This window comes from Callorhinus ursinus, unplaced genomic scaffold (assembly GCF_003265705.2).
Source record: "Callorhinus ursinus isolate GAN/ISIS: 27379988/994484 unplaced genomic scaffold, GSC_fseal_2.0 scaffold40, whole genome shotgun sequence".
NCBI classification, from domain to species: domain Eukaryota; kingdom Metazoa; phylum Chordata; class Mammalia; order Carnivora; family Otariidae; genus Callorhinus; species Callorhinus ursinus.
Genome location: NW_027397102.1, coordinates 14239336 through 14258998, shown reverse-complemented (window position 1 = coordinate 14258998; position 19663 = coordinate 14239336). Strand labels below are relative to the sequence as shown.

At 34.4% G+C, this 19663-nt stretch overlaps 1 protein-coding gene across 3 annotated transcripts; it reads right to left on the bottom strand.

Moving 5' to 3' along the window:
• Positions 1–2871: 2871 nt before the first annotated feature.
• Positions 2872–15629, bottom strand: LOC112835915 (polyadenylate-binding protein 5). Of its 3 annotated transcripts, none has more exons than XR_012374806.1 (2): positions 15403–15629; positions 2872–4684 (listed from the first exon to the last, which is right to left on the bottom strand). XR_012374806.1 is itself a non-coding variant. In XM_025887844.2 (2 exons), the coding sequence occupies exon 2, from the start codon at positions 14712–14714 to the stop codon at positions 13566–13568; it is 1149 nt and encodes a 382-aa protein (XP_025743629.1). In that variant the 5' UTR covers positions 14715–14854; positions 15403–15629; the 3' UTR covers positions 9240–13565. The 3 variants fall into 3 exon arrangements, 2 of the variants coding, with proteins under 2 accessions (XP_025743629.1, XP_025744367.1); XM_025887844.2 differs by lacking the exon at positions 2872–4684 and adding an exon at positions 9240–14854; XM_025888582.2 differs by lacking the exon at positions 2872–4684 and adding an exon at positions 9240–14740.
• Between the last annotated feature and the right edge of the window lie 4034 nt (positions 15630–19663).

Genomic DNA, 19663 nt, shown 5'->3' with positions numbered 1-19663 from the left:
AAAATATTATGTTTCCTTCTATATTGGGTGAAAACACAAATTATTTCTTTCAATAATGGTTTTTCCTTAACACTTTTATTCCGTTCAAAATATACTTCATTTGGTAAAATCTTTAAACTTTCATTTATTTTCCCTTGCAGTTCTGAGTTAATAAATGCTGCAGTAATATTGGCGATTATCTCTACTCCTATAACTGGTTCAAGTACTGTAATTATTTTGACCAGAGAACTGCGATAATCCTCCCTTTCCCCAAACATACAAACACATATAATCAAACACACTCACACACCCATACAGGCCCCACATGCATGTGTGTACAAACAAGCTTATTTGGCCTAAATGATCCAATAGATATTTGGTGTAATTTGGAAGCCAACATAGAAGAAAATTTAAAATCAAGGTAAAGCTATGAATTCTGGGTTGGCAGATAATTTTATTTGAGTGTCTCCCTTCTTTCTGGATATTATCCTCCATTTCTAATAAGAGAAAACAAACAGAAGAGAAACAGGATGTGTGTTCTCAAAAACAATTAACAAATAGGTACTGCACGCCTTCTATGATCTCAGCTCTGTGGTAAGGGAAGGCCATATTGAAGAAAGTGAGTTTTTCTAGCATGAAATAGTTAAACTTGCCGACATAAAGCACAGAGTGGGGTGTTCTCATGGCCCTAGGGGAGTGATGAGGCATGGAAATTACTCCAGAGATCTTTAATGAGGGTTTGAAAATGAAATTTTCCAGCCTAATGGAGAACTGTACACATGCAGGTTTTAGGATGGTAATCAGTTGTTCAAAAGCTATGAACGACTTTAAGGATACATAAACAAATTGCCAAAATAGTTTTTAAAAGGCTTTAGAAAGTTAAACCTTGATTAGCAATAGTTAAGAGTGCTTGTTTTAACTACAATCTCACCAACATTGACTTATTTTTTCAGTATTACTAATTTGAGAAGTGAAAATTATATCTCAGTAAATTTGCATTTCTTAATAGTTACCTTGGCTATTGTCATATGTTTGCTATACAATTATTATTTGCCTCTTTTTCTTTAAAGTTGTCTGTATATTTCCCCCACAAACTTTTGCCCATGTGCTCTTATACTGATTTGTGCAATTTCTTTATACAAAATTAAAAATTGTAACCATTGATCTGGCATAATTGGTATGAATATTTACCTGTTTCTAGTTGCCTTTCAATTTTCATCTGGTTAAGAGAAATATAAGAATAAAATATTAATCTAGACAAACTTATTGAGCTTTAATATTTTATTTATTCCATTATATTTTAAGAATTTTTAAAGTTCATCAATTTTATCCATTATAAAACCATACCTATTAATTAAATAAAATTTGGAATATCCAAAAAATAGAAAAGTAAAAAATACACATTGTTTCAAATTTCAGACAGCCTCATATGCACTATAAATATTTTGTTGAATTTCTTTTCATTGCTTTTTTGTTCTCTGTGGAAAGGTTTTCATGTTGCTGTTGCTTGATTATTAGCAAAATTCATTCTGCCATATTCTGTGATATAATCATCACTCTTTCCTGTCATGTTACATTCTATTAAGTCATGCAGTTCATTTGTTAAACAGATTTTATTTACTATCATTACATATCAGTCACTCTTTTAGGCACTGGAATACAGTTTAGTGGTAGTGGGCTAAGGAACAACAATGGAAATAAACAAAATATATCACATGTTTTTACATGCTGTGAAGAAAAATCAAGTAGGTTAAGTCAGAGAAATAAAGAGTTCAGGAAGGGAGCAGGGTTTGCAATTATATACAAAGGTGTGAGACAAAGCCTTTCTTTCTTTTTTAATATTTTATTTATTTATTCATTCGACACAGAGAGACACAGCATGAGAGGGAACACAAGCAGGGGGAAAGGGAGAGGGCGAAGCAGGCTTCCTGCAAAGTAGGGAGCCCGATGACCTGAGCGGAAGGCAGACGCTTAACGACGGAGCCACCCAGACGCCCCAGAAAAAGCCATTCTTATTTGGTATTATATTAGTTGAGACCAAGTAAATTGATAGAATGAGCCATGCAAATATCTGGATACAGAGAGCTCCAGGTGAAGGGACACAGCAGGAACAAAAGAACTGACATAGGAATGAGCTTGCTATTTCTGAGAATACTGAAGCAACAGCGTGGTGGTAGTGATGTGCGTAATGGGAAGAAGAGTTAAGATATTTAACCAGCAAGTTATCTTGGTAAGGAGTTTGAACTTCACTGAGTGTGAGCGGGATCTAAGGTAAGGTAAGTAAGCAAGGTAAGATCTTGGTAAGGAGTTTGAACTTCACTGAGTGTGAGGCGAGACCACCAATGGACATTGAGAGCAGGGAAGTTACCTAATCCAACTTATATTTATAAGGAATCACTCAATCAGTTTTGTGAATAGAGTGTAGTAAGAAAAAAGTGAGAGCAGAAAGATCTGTTAGGAGACTGATGAAATAATCTAGGTAAGGGATGATGGTAGTTCAGACTAAGCTACTGGCAATAAAAAGTGATAAAAAGTCATAAGATTTTGAGTATATTTTCAAGACTTAGACATCATAATTTCCTGACAGACTGGATGTGGGATGTGAGAAAAAGAAAAGAGTTAACTACTCCAAGGTATTTGGCCTAAAAACACCAAGAAAGGAGCTGCCATTTACTGAGATGAAGAAGATACAGGAGGAGCAGACTTAGAGGGTAAGGACATTAAGAGTTTAGTTATTAAAAAATCTTTGTAATAATATTTTAAATAGTTTTCTTTATTAAAGACATTCTACATTTTAGTTATAACTATTTACAAAATATAAATAAGGCAAAAGAAAAAAAACACAAAAATCACCTATAATTTTATAACCAAAGAAAATTACTCAATGTCTCGATGTAACTGTAGTCTTTACACACACACACACACACACACACACACACACACACACACACAAATATAAACACAGTATACACATGCATACTTTGTTTATGTATATAACATTTTTCTTACTAAAATGAGATACTTTTCATGAGCTGATCATTTCAGATACTCAACATCTAGCATTGGTTTAGATTTTTTTTCCTAATGAGCCACTTGTACTATGTTCTAGCACATATATGGTTTGACTATTATCATTATTGTTTTACTTGACTTAATTTGTAACTTATTTTAATGAATTATATCAGTTAATAAGTTTTTTATATTACTATTATTACTTATTCTAAGTAGCTAACCTTGGGAAATACTTTCTAGGCCAATGTATCTAGGCCAGTGATTCTAAATCAGGGGTTGAAAAACTGTAACTTGCAGGCCAAATCTGGGCGGCCACATTTTTCCATATGGCCTGCAAGCTAAAAAAGGCTTTTGATAGATGAAGACATTTACAATTGATTTGATGATTGAAAAAAACAACTTTGAACCTTAATTAAGCTAAATGTAATCTCCCAAATCATTTTCATTAGAATTTTATTACCAAAAAAATACTCTTTTATCATTGTCATCATTATATTTTGAATTGTGCCAATTTCAAAATGTGTGGAAGTATTTTTATATAAGTATCTGCATAATATCTTTGATGTTACTTTTTTTTGTGCCCCCAAAGGCTAAAATAATTACTATCTGGCCTTAACAGAAAAAGTGTTTGATGACTCCTGTTCTAGATCTTCCTAAGTGTGCATAAAAACTACTCAGAGTCTATGAGAAAAATGTAGATTTTTGTTGTTCACCCTACCTTCACCACTCCTACATCAATTTTGATTCAGTAAGCCAAGGATGAGTATTAGGAATCTCAATTATAACAGACACCCGAGGTAATTCTGATACACTCTGAACTAAATAAAAAAAAAAAAACCACAGAATGCCAGCTTGCACTGTGCAAATTTTACTACTGCCTTTGAGCTACATTTGGGCCTGTACTTCACCACTGACATGCTGGTAAATACCAGTTCATTGTAAAGATCTCATTGGAATGAATTGCCACAGGGACCACACTTGTCTATGATTCTTTCCACCTGTCACCATTTGTGCAGTCACCATCCCTTGGGACACAGCACTGCTGGGGAACCAAAACATTGTTTTTGGTCTAGGAGGTTGTACCTCTTAATTTGAACCTCTATGATAGGGATAGATAGATGCATCATTATTCTTGGGTTCCATACATCAGTTCTTATCTCCTTTTTTATTCCCTCTTTATTATTTTATGTATATACGTATGTATGCACATATCCATCCATCCAATTTCCCTTTAAATTCTACAAGATTAAAAAAATAAAAAAAATAAACACAGGATTTTAATTTTGCTAGCATTAGTACCACCTCCCACACCAATTACCATGCAAACCTTGAATTTTTGATAGAAATGATATACTATTTGTGTCATAGTCAATTTAGAAATCTACCAATGCACCTGGGAAAGATAAAATGTTGTGACATTTGAGTACAAACAACAAAACATAAAGAGCTTTAAAAAATCAAAACATTACAGTACATTCCAGAGTCATTGTTGTTAGAATTTATTGCTGAAATACCTTAATAAGAATTCTGAGAAGTCCTGGGACGCCTGGGTGCATCAGTCAGTTAAGTTTCTGCCTTCAGCTCAGGTCATAATCCTGGGGTCCTGGGATGGAAGCCTGCACCGGGCTCCTTGCTCAGCGGAGAGCCTGCTTCTCTCTTGGCCTGCTGCTCCCCCTTCTTGTGCTCTCTCTCTCTGACAAATAAATAAATAAAATCTTTAAAAAAAACCGAATTCTGAGAAGTCCTGAAACTTTTAGGTAGTACATGTGAAAATAAGAAAGGAAGAAATAATTTATCTTCAGAGACAACTTTAAGCATTAATTATGAACTCTTCTTAATGAAGTTTATACAGGTTGCCCCTAGTTCATATTTCTAAGAACCAAACCTTTCCTCTTTTCTCTACTTTCTTAACATTTTCATTGCTTTTTTTATTTATACTAATGGTGCATCAGAGAAATATGGGTTCCCTCTCTGAGTAGATGTGAAGGATTTCCATGACTTTTTTGCCCTTCTGTGTCCAATACTCACTTCTACATATTTTTTTGTGCAAGTTCTCCTTCTGGAGACAATGTATTAATTAGTATTAATTTATTTCTTGTGTTTCTTGTGTTTCAAAACATGTATCTATCTGAAATTATTCTATTTTAATTCAATTTCTAATACTGACTAAAATTATTTAATATAGTGTTCTTAGTTATTCAATGAGCTTTAATTTTGATTTTAGGGACAAATTCCATATTGTTTCAAGTACTTAATTACATTTTCAATTTCACTCAGAAACCTGATAGATTGCCTTTGCACATTAAGCAAGATAAACAGTTCTACCAGACAATATTCTAAAAATATATGATCCCAAGGGGTGCCTGGCTGACTCATTTGGTAGAGTATGCAACTCTTGATCTCAGGACTGTGAGTTCAAGCCCTACATTGGGAAAAAAGAAATCTGAAAAAATAAAAATAAAAATGTATGATCCCAGTGAATTAAAACACAATTCTTTTAGCCCTAAATCTTGGCCCCAGATTAGAGATAAAATTTCAAACATGCAATTACTTATATAAGAAACCCAGCTTAAATGATTTCTATAGATGAAACTTGTTGTTGAGGAAAAGTTGTGACACTGTTTTCCAGTTTATATTTCACCTTATAATTAGAATATTGAGGAGACATATTTCTCTTTGAGCATTAAAATAGATTACATATATGCATCTCTAACAACCTAAATTTTTTTTAAAAGTGCAAATGACCCAGTGGTCTAAGAAAATCATTCTGTCTGAAGTAAAACTGTTTTTCTTTTGGAGAATAAAGTGGGAGACATACTTAGTTCATGCTTGCTTTTCAATTATCACAGTTTTCTTCATTTATATCACAATATAATAGAAGTTTCAGAAAATTGTATCTTCCTATGTATTTTTACTCTTTGAGAGTGTTTACATTATTGAGGTATATCCCCATAAAACAACTAAGGGCTACATATAGTTCATTTTCATTGCCTAAGATGCCACTTCAGAAAAGTTGGTTAGTGTCTCTTACTTAGATCATTTCTTGTTATGCTTGGGATGTTGCTTTCACATCTCAAAATTTTTACCGCATTAGCAATATATAGTTCTAGTTGTATTACCTCTTTGGTACTCAGATGCTCTGGAGCATGTATACATTATGAAAACACAATTCCAAACAGAGCCCATAGTTTTGTTGTTGGCTTAATTAGCATCATTTTGATATTTACATTTAAGAAAAATATCTTCAGCTAGATACACTCATCCATATATAAACAGTACATGTCCTACCATCTACTGTGGCTTAACATGCAAGTCCTGAAATTTTATTTCAACAAACTGGTACAAAATTGCATACACACACATCTACTAGAAATGTTTGAGGTAATGTTCAAACTATGTAAACTAAAAATGCCTTATTAAAACGTCTGTGTTCAGCAAAGGATAAAGTTGAGATTAGGTGACAAAGATAAGAGAGTAGAGACAAAATTAGCACTGATGATTTTTTTTAAGAAATTCATTCATAAAAGAAAATTTCCTGAGGGTTACTACTACTGTAGTAGTCAAATCAATGGTAAGCATAATCATACAGGGGCACCTTGGGTGACACAGTTGGTTAAGCATCTGACTCATGATCTCAGGGTCATGAAATAGAGCCCCACGTGGGGGTCCATGCTCAGGTCAGAGTCTGCTTGAGATTTTCTCCCTCTCCCTCTGCCCCTCTCACTTGTGCTCTCTGACTCTCTCTCTCTCTAAAATAAATAAATGAATCTTTAATAAAAAAGAAGAACCATACAAACTAAGTCAGGCAGACATTTACTGCCTTTACTCTTAAGTGTTTATAACATTCAAATTACTTTTTATTTATCTGTCACTTTTTAAATTATCCTTTGTTTAATTCATAAATCCCATATATTTAAAAAAATTCTTTAATGAATAGAGAAAAATATATTCTTCCTCTTGACTTTTATAACTTTGTCACCATTCCTACCATATTGTAAAAAATATTCCCTCCATCACAAAAAGTATGATATTTACTCCTTTATTTAAGGAAATTAACATATAATAAGTTTCTTTGCCATAAAATAAATTAGACATATATTTTGTGTTTCCTAAAGCACTGGAAAAGAAAAGCTTGCAAATTCTTCTCTATGTTTGTTCTACTCAGGTATGTAGTCTGTCCAAAATCCTCAGAAAGGTGATTTAAAACACAGGAAACAATAGATGTTGGCAAGAATGTGGAGAAAGGGGAACCTTCTTACACTGTTTGTGGGAATTCAAACTGGTGCAGGCACTCCAGAAAACAGTATGAAGTTTCCTCAAAAAGTTAAAAATAGAACTACCCTATGATCCACTAATTGCACTACTAGGTATTTACCCAGGGATACAAAAATACTGATTCAAAAGAACACATGCACCTACTGTTTATAGCAGCATTATCAACAATAGCCAAATTACAGAAAGAGCTCAAATGTCCATCAGGGGATGAATGGATAAAGACGTGTTATATATGTACAATGGAATATTACTCAGCCATAAAAAAGAATAAAATCTTGCCATTTGCAATGACGTGGAGGGAGTATTATGCTAAGTGAAATGAGTCAGTCAGAGAAAGACAAAAAACCATATGATTTCACTAATATGTGGGATTTAAGAAAAAAACAGATGAACATAAAAGGAAAAAAAGGAAGCAAACCATACAACAGACTTTTAACTATAGAGAAAAAACTGAGGGTTGTTGGAGGGGAGGTGAGCAGGGGGATGGGTTAAATGGGCGTTGAGTATTAAGGAAGGTGCTTGTTGTGATGAGCACCGGGTGTTATATGTAAGTGATGAATCACTAAATTCTCCTGGAAACTAATATTGCACTATTTGTTAACTAACTGGAATTCAAATAAAAACTTGAAACAGGGATACCTGGGTGGCTCAGTCAGTTAAACATCTGTCTTCTGCTCAGGTCATGATCCTGGAATCCCGGGATTGAGCTCCATATTGGGTTCCCCACTCAGCAGGGAGTCTACTTCTCCCTCTGCCCTTCACCCTGCTCATGCTCTCTCTCTTGCTCTCACAGTCCCTCATAAATAAATAAATAAATAAATAAATAAATAAATAAATAAATAAATAAACTCTTTAAAAAAAAACCTTGAAACAACAAAAAAAAGTTATTTATACCCAAAGAAAGTGAAAATGCTAATTCCAAAAGATAAATGCACCCTACGTTTATTGCAGCATTATTTACAATAGCTAAGATATGGAAGCAACCCAGGTGTCTATCCGTAGATGAATGGATAAAGAAGATGTGGTATATATACACAATGGAATATTACTCAGCTGTAAAAAGAATGAGACCTTGCCATCTGCAACAACGTGCATGAACCTACAGAGTATTATACTAAGTAAATCAAAGACAAATACCATATGATTTCACTTATATGTGGAATCTATAAAACAAAACAAATGAATAAACAAATAAACAGATTGTTAAATACAGAGAACAAATGGGTGGTTGCCAGAGGGGAGATGGATAAAATAGATGAAGAGGATTAAAAGGTACAAACTTCCAGTTATAAAGTAAGTCCTGGAGATGAAGAGTACAGCATAGGGAATGTAGTCAATAATATTATAACATTGTTCATTGACAGATGGTAACTACACTTACCATGGTGAGCACTGAGTAATGTATAGAATTGTTGAATCAATATGTTGTGCACATGAAACTAATATAATTAGTATGTCAATTTTGCTTAAAAAAGGAGTTGTTTGGGGCACCTGGGTGGCTCAGTTGTTAAGTGTCTGCCCTCGTCTCGGGTCATGATCCCAGGGTCCTGGGACTGAGCCCCGCATCAGGCTCTCTGCTCAGCGGGAAGCCTGCTTCTCCCTCTCCCACTCCCCCTGTTTGTGTTCCCTCTCTCACTGTCTCTCTCTCTGTCAAATAAATGGATAAAATCTTAAAAAAAAGGAGTTGTTTGCCATCCTGTGTAAATTTGCTTAAAATTACTTTTTAAATGTTCCTAAATATTGATTTAAAAAGTCATTGATTTCCCAAAAGTATAATTTACCCTTTTGGAAGTTTTAAACCAATCTCAAAACTTGTAAAATTATTTATTCTACATTACAGAAGGCTTATTTTTTATAAAAAAGATGCCAATATCTGGTATTTCCCTTACTAGTTCTAAAACAAAGAAACTCATTTACTCTGATAACTGAGACAGTCATGACATATATCATCATTCATCTCTTTTCTTGCATGTCTTTCTAAAGAACTTAATATTTTCTTAATTAAATAAAATACAAAGGCTCCAAACTTTTGTTGAGAAATTTAATGAGAACACTAATCATTTTTGGTTGCCAAATGGGAAACCTTTTACAATTGACTTTCACTTTTGAGGGTGAAAGTACTTGTAGTTTTTTTTTTAAGTTTCATAGTAATTATATCCTCAGTATTTGTACATTGAGTTAGGTCTTTCTCAGATTTCCAATGGTAACTAGATTATCTAACTACTGACCATGCTCCTTTGGAGCCAAGTGAGATACATTAACTCTCTTGAGGCTCCAAGAAACCATTTGCTAGGTCATACTTTATGGGAAGTAATGTCCTAAAACATGTAAGAAACAATTAATTTCACATGCATACGCATTAGTCTTTCAGGGGTTATTGCGATCATTTGATTTAATGTAGGAGAAGGACCTTGTGGAATAATCTTGGTCTTGAAGCTGCATCACATTAATTTATTTAAAAAAAGTTTCTATACAAATAGACTTTCATTTGAGTTTGCCAATTATTAGAAGCTTTGTCTAAGATAAACTCATCAATCAACTGTTGAACAATAATGAAAAGGAAAGCATGAGAAGTATAAAAGTATTGATAATACCTTAATGGTATAAGCACTAGTCTATGTCACCAGTAACACCACGTTAGAAGCAGCAATCTATGTAACTAGTCAGTTCTCAATTATTTCTTCATGGGATGAAATTTAATAAAAATGACTTATTCTGTAATGCATTTCTCTTGTGAAATTCTGAGAAGAGAATTGAAAAGCAAACAAATGGAGGGATAATTCAACAACTAATCATGGAATGATAACTAAACTCTGGGTATTACTGTAGGTGCTGGGAACACATGTATCATCTATATTCAGTCATTTATTGATACATTTCTGACTAGTCCCTTAAATTAGGCCATTTATAGGTAAGATGGTATTCACACCATTCCTAAATATTCCCTTAAAGACACAGTATTAGTTATTTTCCCCTGTGCTGAAAATATCTTACACATGTGACATTTTATTTTTCCCCTTAACCATAGATACAACCAGAAAGGCACCAATATGTATGACATTTTCTGTACAGAAAAGTCTCACCAAAATAACCTTTAATATGATGGTTTACAATCACAAAGCAACATTCTTTTTTTTAAAGATTTATTTATTTTAGAGAGAGAGAAAGAGAGTGGAGGGGAGGGGCAGAAGGAGAGGGAGAGAGAAACTTAAGCACTGAGCGAAGAGCCCAAGGCAGGGCTCTATCCCAGGATCCTAAGATCAGGACCTGAGCTGAAACCAAGAGTTGGGCACTCAACCTTACTGTGCCACCCAGGCACCCCACAAAGCAGTGTTCTTAATTTTCTTCTCCCTGGGTACATTTGAAGTTTTTACATTGACTTTTTTGAAAAGCTAAAACAAAAAACAAAACAAAAACAAACAAAACTTGTGTTAAGCAGTCCATTCTTAAGTTTACTATGACAATTAATAGTACTGTTTTACTAATTTTTACTAATTATCTTGTGCTAGGAAATGTTTTTAATGTCTTTTCACAATTTAAGCTGTTCAGTTGTTTTGCTCCCCCTTCAAAGCCTTAATTATTAGTCTATTAAATGTAGTTAAAAATGAAAAGTACAAGATTGGAAAACTACCCAGGTGTTTGTGTTCAAATAGAGATTATCTTTCCTTTATCTTTTCCCCCTTTTTACCAACTAAATTTAGAGTTTTTGACTATTTTGCAGTGTTCTAACATGTTTTAACTGTCCATGGACATATTTTAATTAGTCCTTTATTTATACTGGCTGACTTCTTGAAAATAGTAATTATTTACTATTATTTAAATACTTGAATAATTTCCCAAAATGTGTTAAATGCTTATACTTGAAGATTTTTACCTACTAGAAATCTTTCGTGATTTATACTGAATCAAAGCATTCGTCAAGGTTTTAAGTTAACACTAACACTTCAAGATTATAAATTTAAATAAAAACTGGTAATGGGTAAAAAGGAGTAGAGAGTACGTATGGTAAATAATTACCAAAGTAACTATTTTAAATTTATTTGTTTGCACTGTTTTCATATATTTTAATGATCACAAGGGTATAAAGCAAGTGGGCTCAGAAAATATGAAAAATGATATCCCATTAGTTTTTAGTTTTACTTTTGTCAATTTAAGTAAAGAATATATGTTGAATGTTTTTTCAGAATTTTGATACATATATCAATATAATGTGCATTTAAATTTTTCTAGCAGATTTAAGCTTTTATATGCTATAGATACTTCTTCTCAAGCTCATATAACTCATACTGTTTTAAGCAAGTTAATCACAACATTGTTTATAGATGTAGAAAACACTGAAAAACATAAATCTTATTCAATAATGTGCTACTTAGATAATCTATAGTACATCCATATAATGGAATACTGTGCAGTCACTAAAATGATGATACAGAAAGATATTTACTGACATAAAAAGATTATGTTTTAGTTTAAAATTTAACAAAACAGTACATATAGTAGGTTTTTTGTTTGTTTGTAAAATATTGTGTGTATACATAGGAGAAAAGGCATGGAAGTATATGTATGCATTGAAAACACTAATAGTGGTTATCTCTGACCTGTGGAAATTTTACTTCTTTATAAGTGTCTGCATTGTGTACATTTTTTAAATGAGCATGTATTATGTATATGATCAACAAAAACAGTGATTTCCATTTGAAAATACTTGATAATGAATATAAATGTAATTTGTAGATAAACAATTACACAGAAAGAGATTTTTCCCATTATTTTATGGGCACATAGCTAACAAAATTGTTAACAAAATTATATATTTATATTATATATGTAACCTAAGATTTCTATATAACATAATAAAAGCCAATTAAGAATAGAGACAAAACATCTTCTTATGGTTGGATCTGTGATATGAGTGAATCCTATTTTTAAAAAAGTAATTATTTAAGTTTTACATAAATTAAGTAATAATTTCTCTACTTCCAAAATGGGTTTGAACACCCACATATTAAATGAAAGGCAATCTAAAGAAAACATAAAAGTAAGTATAATATGGATGGAAGGTAAATGGGTGAGGAAAAGAGGGGACTAAAAGTAAAATATGGAAAATCTGTAATCGAGAAATTAGAAATTACAGGCTAAATAATGTAACTGCATTATAGAACAGAACATTTTGTCACAAATTCCAAGCAGCCAGACATAAAGAGAACCATACTGGATTAATAGCTCTCATATAATAGATGGAGGCATATGATTTAATCAAGAGAGACAAGCTTTTCCTTACTTTTGATACATATGTGAATATTACCACAAGGATGTATTAAAAAATTTACAAGAGATAATGACAAGTTTAATATTGAAGATATTCTTCAATGTAGTTTTTCAACATCACTGTATGGATTATTTATCCTTATATTGACACTTTATAGAGGCGGAGGTAAAATTTTAAAATTATCTACAGGTAAAGGCAATTCAGTGCAGTTATTCATCTTTTTCATTATTTTAACATGACCCATCTATACTACTAGTTTAAAAAAAAATGAGTGGCAAGAATGCTCCTTAGACTGTCCTCATATATTAAATCTCTCAGATTTTTAAGATGAAACTCATTTTAATAATGCTTAAAGTGTTAGTTTCCTAAGGTATTGATTGAGAAAACACCAATATGATTATTTCTCTGGGCATGAAGTTAAAGAAAACTCCCAACACTTAGTCAAAGCCACTGCCAACTCTGTGGTATGCCCACAATATATTAGAAAAGGGAAAAAAAAAGTATAAAGAAACTCACATCTCTTTAAAATAACATTCACTTTAAATAATAAGGTAAAATTATGCACAAATGTTAAGTGGATCACATACATTTTCCCCTGCTCTACTGATTTTTCAAAAAGCAAGTAAAAGTTTTATGTGTGATAGATTCAGAAATAATGTCCATTCTGAGAATATTTTCACAGAAGCAATTACATTTAGTATTATAACTGGAATAAGGAAGGAACCTATGTTCAACCAATTACCTTACCTGGACTGGTTTAGGGAAAAAAAACAGTATGTGGAGGGATGAATTTTATTCTACATATTTCTAAGGATATTTTATCAAAAAATAGTATAAAATGACAGTTTTACAATTAGAAATTATGTTCTTCACTTAAATGAACAAGGTTTTCTAGTTTTACTTTTTTTTTTTTCAAAAGAAAGTATTCACTTAAAAAAAATAACCTGGAATAAAATAACCTCTTATCACAAAGTAGCCCAAACTAAGTAGGCACCAGCTTAAGGCTGAAACAAATTGAGCATTCTTATTCTCAACACCTGCGCCTGGCCTGGCCCAGGGTAACATGCAGGGGCTTGGAGCCCACTGTGCGACCATTCATCTCATCCACTGCTTTGGTAGCATCTTCAAAAGAGGAGAAGCAGACAACACCAAACCCTTTGCCTTGCCCTACTTCCACCATCACTTTGGCCCGGCTAATTGATCCAAAGGAAGAAAATTCCTCCTTCAGTTTTTCATCATCGATGGTCTCATCCAGGTTCTTAATATAGATAGGCACCCCCGGAGGCCGACTTTTTTCTTTTAATCTCAGCCGTTCAAATCTTCGTCTTAACTCAGCCAATCGTTCAATTTTCTTCTGTGCTCGCCCTACATATAGAACTTTCCCATTGATGGATTTTCCATGCAGGTCTAATACAGCTTTTTGGGCAGCCTCGTGTGTCTCATACCTCACAAATCCAAAGCCCTTAGATTTCCCACTGGCATCTCTTATTACCTTAACACTCTCAGTTGGCCCATAGCCACTAAAGATTTCCTTCAGTTTTTCGTCATCCATGTCATCTCCAAAGTTTTTAACAAAAACATTGGTGAAAGTTGCTCTATCCCTGGTTCTGACTTCAGCTGCCCGCTCTTCTGGGAATTTGAATCTGCCAACATACACCTGGCGGTTATTAAGCCGCACTCCATTCATGTGCCAGATGGCTCTATTGGCAGCGGCCAGGCTGTCAAAGTGCACATAGGCATAACCCTTAGAGCCATTGTCATCACATACGACTTTGCATGAGAGAATGTTCCCAAAAGCAGAAAATAAATAAAAAAGGGCCCTATTGTCTATGGATTTATCCAGGTTTTTGATGAATATATTTCCAACTCCAGACTTTCTTAAGCGGTCATCTGGCTGAGACCACATGAGGCGGAAAGGTTTGCCATTAATCAAATCAAAATTCATGGTATTCAGGGCCCACTCAGCATCTGCAGGAAAGCGGAAGTTAACATAGCCATAGCCCAGGGGGCTGCGGGTGACAGGGTCACGGCAGATTCGGGTGAAGCGCAGAGGGCCAGCAGGCCTGAACTTTTTATAAAGCATGTCCTCTGTGACATCTGGGTCCAAGTCACCCACGTACAGGGCAGCCTTTAGGTACTTCTTTTTCTTGCCAGCAGGATTAGGCTCTCCACTCCCCATCTTTCTGAGTACAGGGAGGTGGCTCTCTTGGGAGAGAAAAGAAGGCTGAATTCTCTAAGCTATGGGCCAAGCAGCTGTTCACAAACAGAAGAAAGCCAAGGAGAAGGAAGCTAAAAGCAGACTCAGAATCACTGTTGAGGCTGAGAAAATGAAGTTCAGAAACAGCTGGTCAGCAGGTTCAGAACAAACACATCAGACAAAAATGCATCCCAATAACGAATCTGTTCTAAGGGGACTTATAATTTCCACCCATTAAGATTTAAAATCTGTTTCAAAAGCCAGTAGTAAGAAAGAAATTTCCTGTTCCCCATTTAATTGTAAGAAATCATCAAGCAGCTGACTGTCACCCCACATCCAGCATTGCAGACAGAGGCCTCGAGACGAGACCTGTTTTCTGCATAAACATAGGCCTCGAGCTCCTGTTGGCTTAAAATTCTATTAACATGGGCAGGGGCCAAACGTGTATTCCTCCGCCGGCTCCCTGGCCGGTCTCAGGCGGGCTCTCAGCTAACTAAGGCCGCTAAACACACTCAGCGTCAGCAAAAGGGCAGACTAAACACTTGGTGCGCTGGGGCCGGAAGGCAGGCTGCAGACGGCGGATCAGATCGTACAGAAAGACAGACAGACAGACACACGCGCTGGAGACGGGAAACCGCCCAGATACCCCAGATGCCCACCGGGTACGGACCGAGTGACGCGCGGTAATTTCAGCAGTCTGAGACTCGCGGCAGGTCCGGAGGGACTGACTAGCAGACACGCACTGGGTCAGCTCAGGCGGGAGGCGGTTCCGGACAGATGCGGGGCGGAGTCAGAGGAGAAGGGCAGATGCGCAGCGGGCGGGCAGAGCGGGGACCATGGACGTGGATTGCTCTCCGCAGGACAGACCGACCCAAGGACGAAAACCATTTAGCTGTGGTAGGGCGGGCGGGGCGTGAGGAAACCCGGAACCCTGCTAAGTAACTTCCCGCTTCCTCTGTGCCAAGATAAAAAAAAAAAAAAAAAAAAAAAAAAAAGCTTTTTCAATATTTTCTTTATTTTAAAATTTTATGTTTTTATTTATTATCTTAAAATATTAATTTTAGGCTGCTGATCCCAAAATCAAAGCAGGAGGTGGTCACCTAGGCAGAAGGAACTCTCATACTTTTTTTAATAAAAAATAATTCCCAATACTATTTCTGCTTAGGAAATAAGATACAGGGTTGCATACTTTCCTGGGTTAATTGGAAAGTCAGAATTGACAGCTGTACTGGATTCCCATTACAGTGCTAAATGATCACAGGGTCAAATAAAACACAGGGCCATGTTGTGTTTGGCCTTTATCCTTACTCCATTAAACTCCAGCATAATGATCACATTATCCCCAGGTAGTAGGCAGAATTCTTTTCACTGTTCCAGTAAGATTTTAATGACTGGAGAACCATAAAATGGCTTTTTATGATACCTTGTGCCACAAAACGTTGAAAATGTGCTGTCTCCATAATCACATATTACAAAATCTTACTGAAAGAGATAAAAACTGCAGAATCAATACAAAATGTGTGATTAATGTTCACAGATGAAATAAACATGTAAAAATATAGGCACTTTATGCATTAATTACTGATTATTTTTTAAGTTTTTATTTAAATTCCAGTTGGTTAACATACAGTGTTAGTTTCAGGTGTACAATATAGTGAGTGATTTAACACTTCCATACAGCACCTGGTGCTCATCACAAGTGCACTCTTTAATCCCCATCACCAATGTAACCCATCCCCCCAGTCACCTCCCCTCTGGTAATCATCAGTTTGCTCTCTATGGTTAAGAATCTGTTTCTTGGTTTGTCTCCCACTCTTTTTCTTTTCCCCTTTGCTCATTTGTTTTGCTTCTTAAATTCCACATATGAGTGAAATCATATGGTATTTGTCTTTTCCTGACTGACTTACTTCCCTTAGCATAATATTCTCTAGCACCATCCATGTCTTTGCAAATAGCAAGATTTCATTCTTTCTTATGGCTGAGTTATAGTCCATTGTATATACACAATCTTGTGTATGATATATATAATATTCATATATATACATACCACCTCTTCTTTATCCATTCTTCAGTTGATGGACACTTGGGTTATTTCCATAATTTGGCTATTGTAGATAATGCTGCTATAAACTTCGGGGTGCATGTATCCATTTGAATCACTATTTTTGTATTCTTTGGGTAGATACCTAGTAGTACAGTTGCTAGATCATAGGATAGTCCTATATTTAACTTTTTGAGGATCCTGCATACTGTTTTCCAGAGTTTCTGCACCAGTGTGCATTTCCACTAACAGTGCAAGAGGGTTCCTCTTTCTGCACATTTTCACCAACACCTGTTGTTTCCTGTATTGTTGCTTTTAACCATTCTGACAAGTGTGAGTTCATATCTCAATGTAGTTTTGACTTGTATTTCCCTGATGATCAAGGATGTGAGCATTTTCTCATGTGTCTGTTGGCCATCTGTATGTCATCTTTGGAAAAGTTTCTATTCATGTCTTCTGCCCACTTTTAAATTTGATTATTCACTTTTGGGGTGTTGAGTTGTATAAGTTCTTTATATATTTTAGATACTAACCCTTTATCAGATATGTCATTTGCAAATATCTTCTCACATTCCGAAGGTTGCCTTTTAGTTTTGTTGATTGTTTCCTTCACTGTACAGAATCTTTTTATCTTGATGAAGTCCCAGTTGCTTATTTTTGCTTTATTTCCTTTGTCTCAGGAGACATATCTAAAATGAATTTGCTATGGCCTATGTCAAAGAGGTTACTGCCTGTGTTCCCCTTTAGGATTTTTATGATTTCAGGTTTCACATTTAGGTCTTTGATCCATTTTGAATTTATTTTTGTGTATGGTGTAAGAAAATGGTCCAATTTCATTCTTTTGCATATTGCTGTCCAGTTTTCCCACTGTTATTTGTTGAAGAGACTTTTTTTCTATTGGATATTCTTTCCTGCTTTGCTGAAGATTAATTGATCATATAGTTGTGGGTTCATTTCTGGGTTTTCTATTCTGTTCCATTGATCTATGTGTCTATTTTTGTGCCAGTACCATATTGTTTTGATCACTATAGCTTTGTAATATAACTTGAAGTCCAGAATTGTGATGTCTCCAGACTTGCTTTTCTTTTTCAAGATTGCTTTGGCTATTTGGGGTCTTTTGTGGTTCCATGCAAATTTGGGGATTGCTTATTTTAACACTCTGAAAAATGCTGATGGTATTTTGATAGGGATTTCATTAAATGTGAACATTGCTTTGGATAGTATAGACATTTTAACAATATTTGTTCTTCCAATCCATGAGCATGGAGTGTCTTTAATTATGAATTTCAGCATGAGTTTTCAAATTTAAACCATGGCAAGAAACAATGTTATAAGCTTAGACTCAACTCAGGTTTCCCACTATATCTCTCTCCTTAAAGTTTGTGAGAAATTGTTTTGGAAAGGAGTGTTTCCTTCTCTTTGGAAAATCATCAATGTCTGTAACACACAGCTCCTCATCTAGTCCTTTCCACAACCTCTCCCCTCTAAAAGAAAATCCAAACAAAACTTATATCAATACTATTATGCTGGAAAAGATCCTGGCAATAACAAAGAATGCAGGTGAAGGACATCACCCCAAAGGATGTTGTTTTAAGAAGAAATTAATATAATAACAGGCTAAATTCATGTGGTGCTTCATTTTTTACATCTTACATTTTCTATTAGACTGTGTAGCTGACTAAAGATAAAAATTTACCCTCATTATTTACTCAAATATTTAGTAAATTTCTTTATTGAGCTCTTGTGCTTGCTTTATAGGATTCTTAGGTAGGACATGGAGACCATGTGAGAAAGGCAAATACAAACAAAAAATATAATAGAGATAGACTAACAAAAACTAGTATTACAGTATAACCACAGTGACCAACATGTAGAAACACTCGTGAACACCTGCTTAGCTTATTGTATTTTGAAGAAAAAAAACAAAACATCTCTCCTTGTGACTTTAGTTAACAATGGGCTAGAATTTTGGACTGTTTTTCTTTATCTTATTTAAAAATATTATTTTACTGCAAATATTATATTAAAATAACACAAATCCAAGTGGATAATTCCCACAATATTATCACTGAGTCAAATCAATATTTTATTTTTATGTAATCATCTAAATGTTTTCCATATTCCAATTCATTTGTGCATATTTTCTCTAAGATTATAGATATGTTTGGGTTGTTAAAAATAATTATTTTTAAGATAAACTCCTTTCTATACTTATTTGCTATTTTGGGGTCATTAAAGTATAGACATTCTAAACTATAGTGAACTTTTTATTGGGTCAAAAATCAGAAATTTAGAACTGCTTTGAAATGAGTGAATTTTAGTAGTGTTCCCTCTGCTAGATGGATGTTTATGGGAAAAAAAAATTTTTACCTGTAATTTGTTTAATCCTTTTAAAATTTAAATTGAGAAGAATCTGTAAAACAAAAATTAGATATGGAACATTTCTCTATCATTATTATTATATATTCAAGGAAAGTTTAAAGCCTATTATAAATATGATTCATATATGAAATCCATTAAAAATCCCCACCCAGATTCCTAAGGCAATTGGTTGAAGCACATCTGAGGCTTTCCAAATTTGAGAAATATTTTGCATGAGAAAAGAATCCTGAACAACTGGCATTCTAAGTGCATCTCATCACATGTTGTTATTTACAGTTAATAGCAATGTGTCAGCATGCATGGAAGAAAAGGAAAGTTGGGAATTTATTTTTCAGCTTTGTCTTAACAGGCACTTGATTCTATGTTTCCAGTTAAAAGTATCAGCAGTACAAATTGCTGAGACTTCACAATGAAACTAAATTTGCTGCTTTCTTCCTTGCCTGGTACAGTATGGGGGTTGTAAATTGGCATGGAAATTTAAAGCAGGTTCTTGTTGGTGCACAGCACA

What these genes read in the sequence shown, in the direction of transcription:
- LOC112835915 (XM_025887844.2), bottom strand. Translation starts at nt 14,714, where the DNA reads ATGGGGAGTGGAGAGCCTAATCCTGCTGGCAAGAAAAAGAAGTACCTA.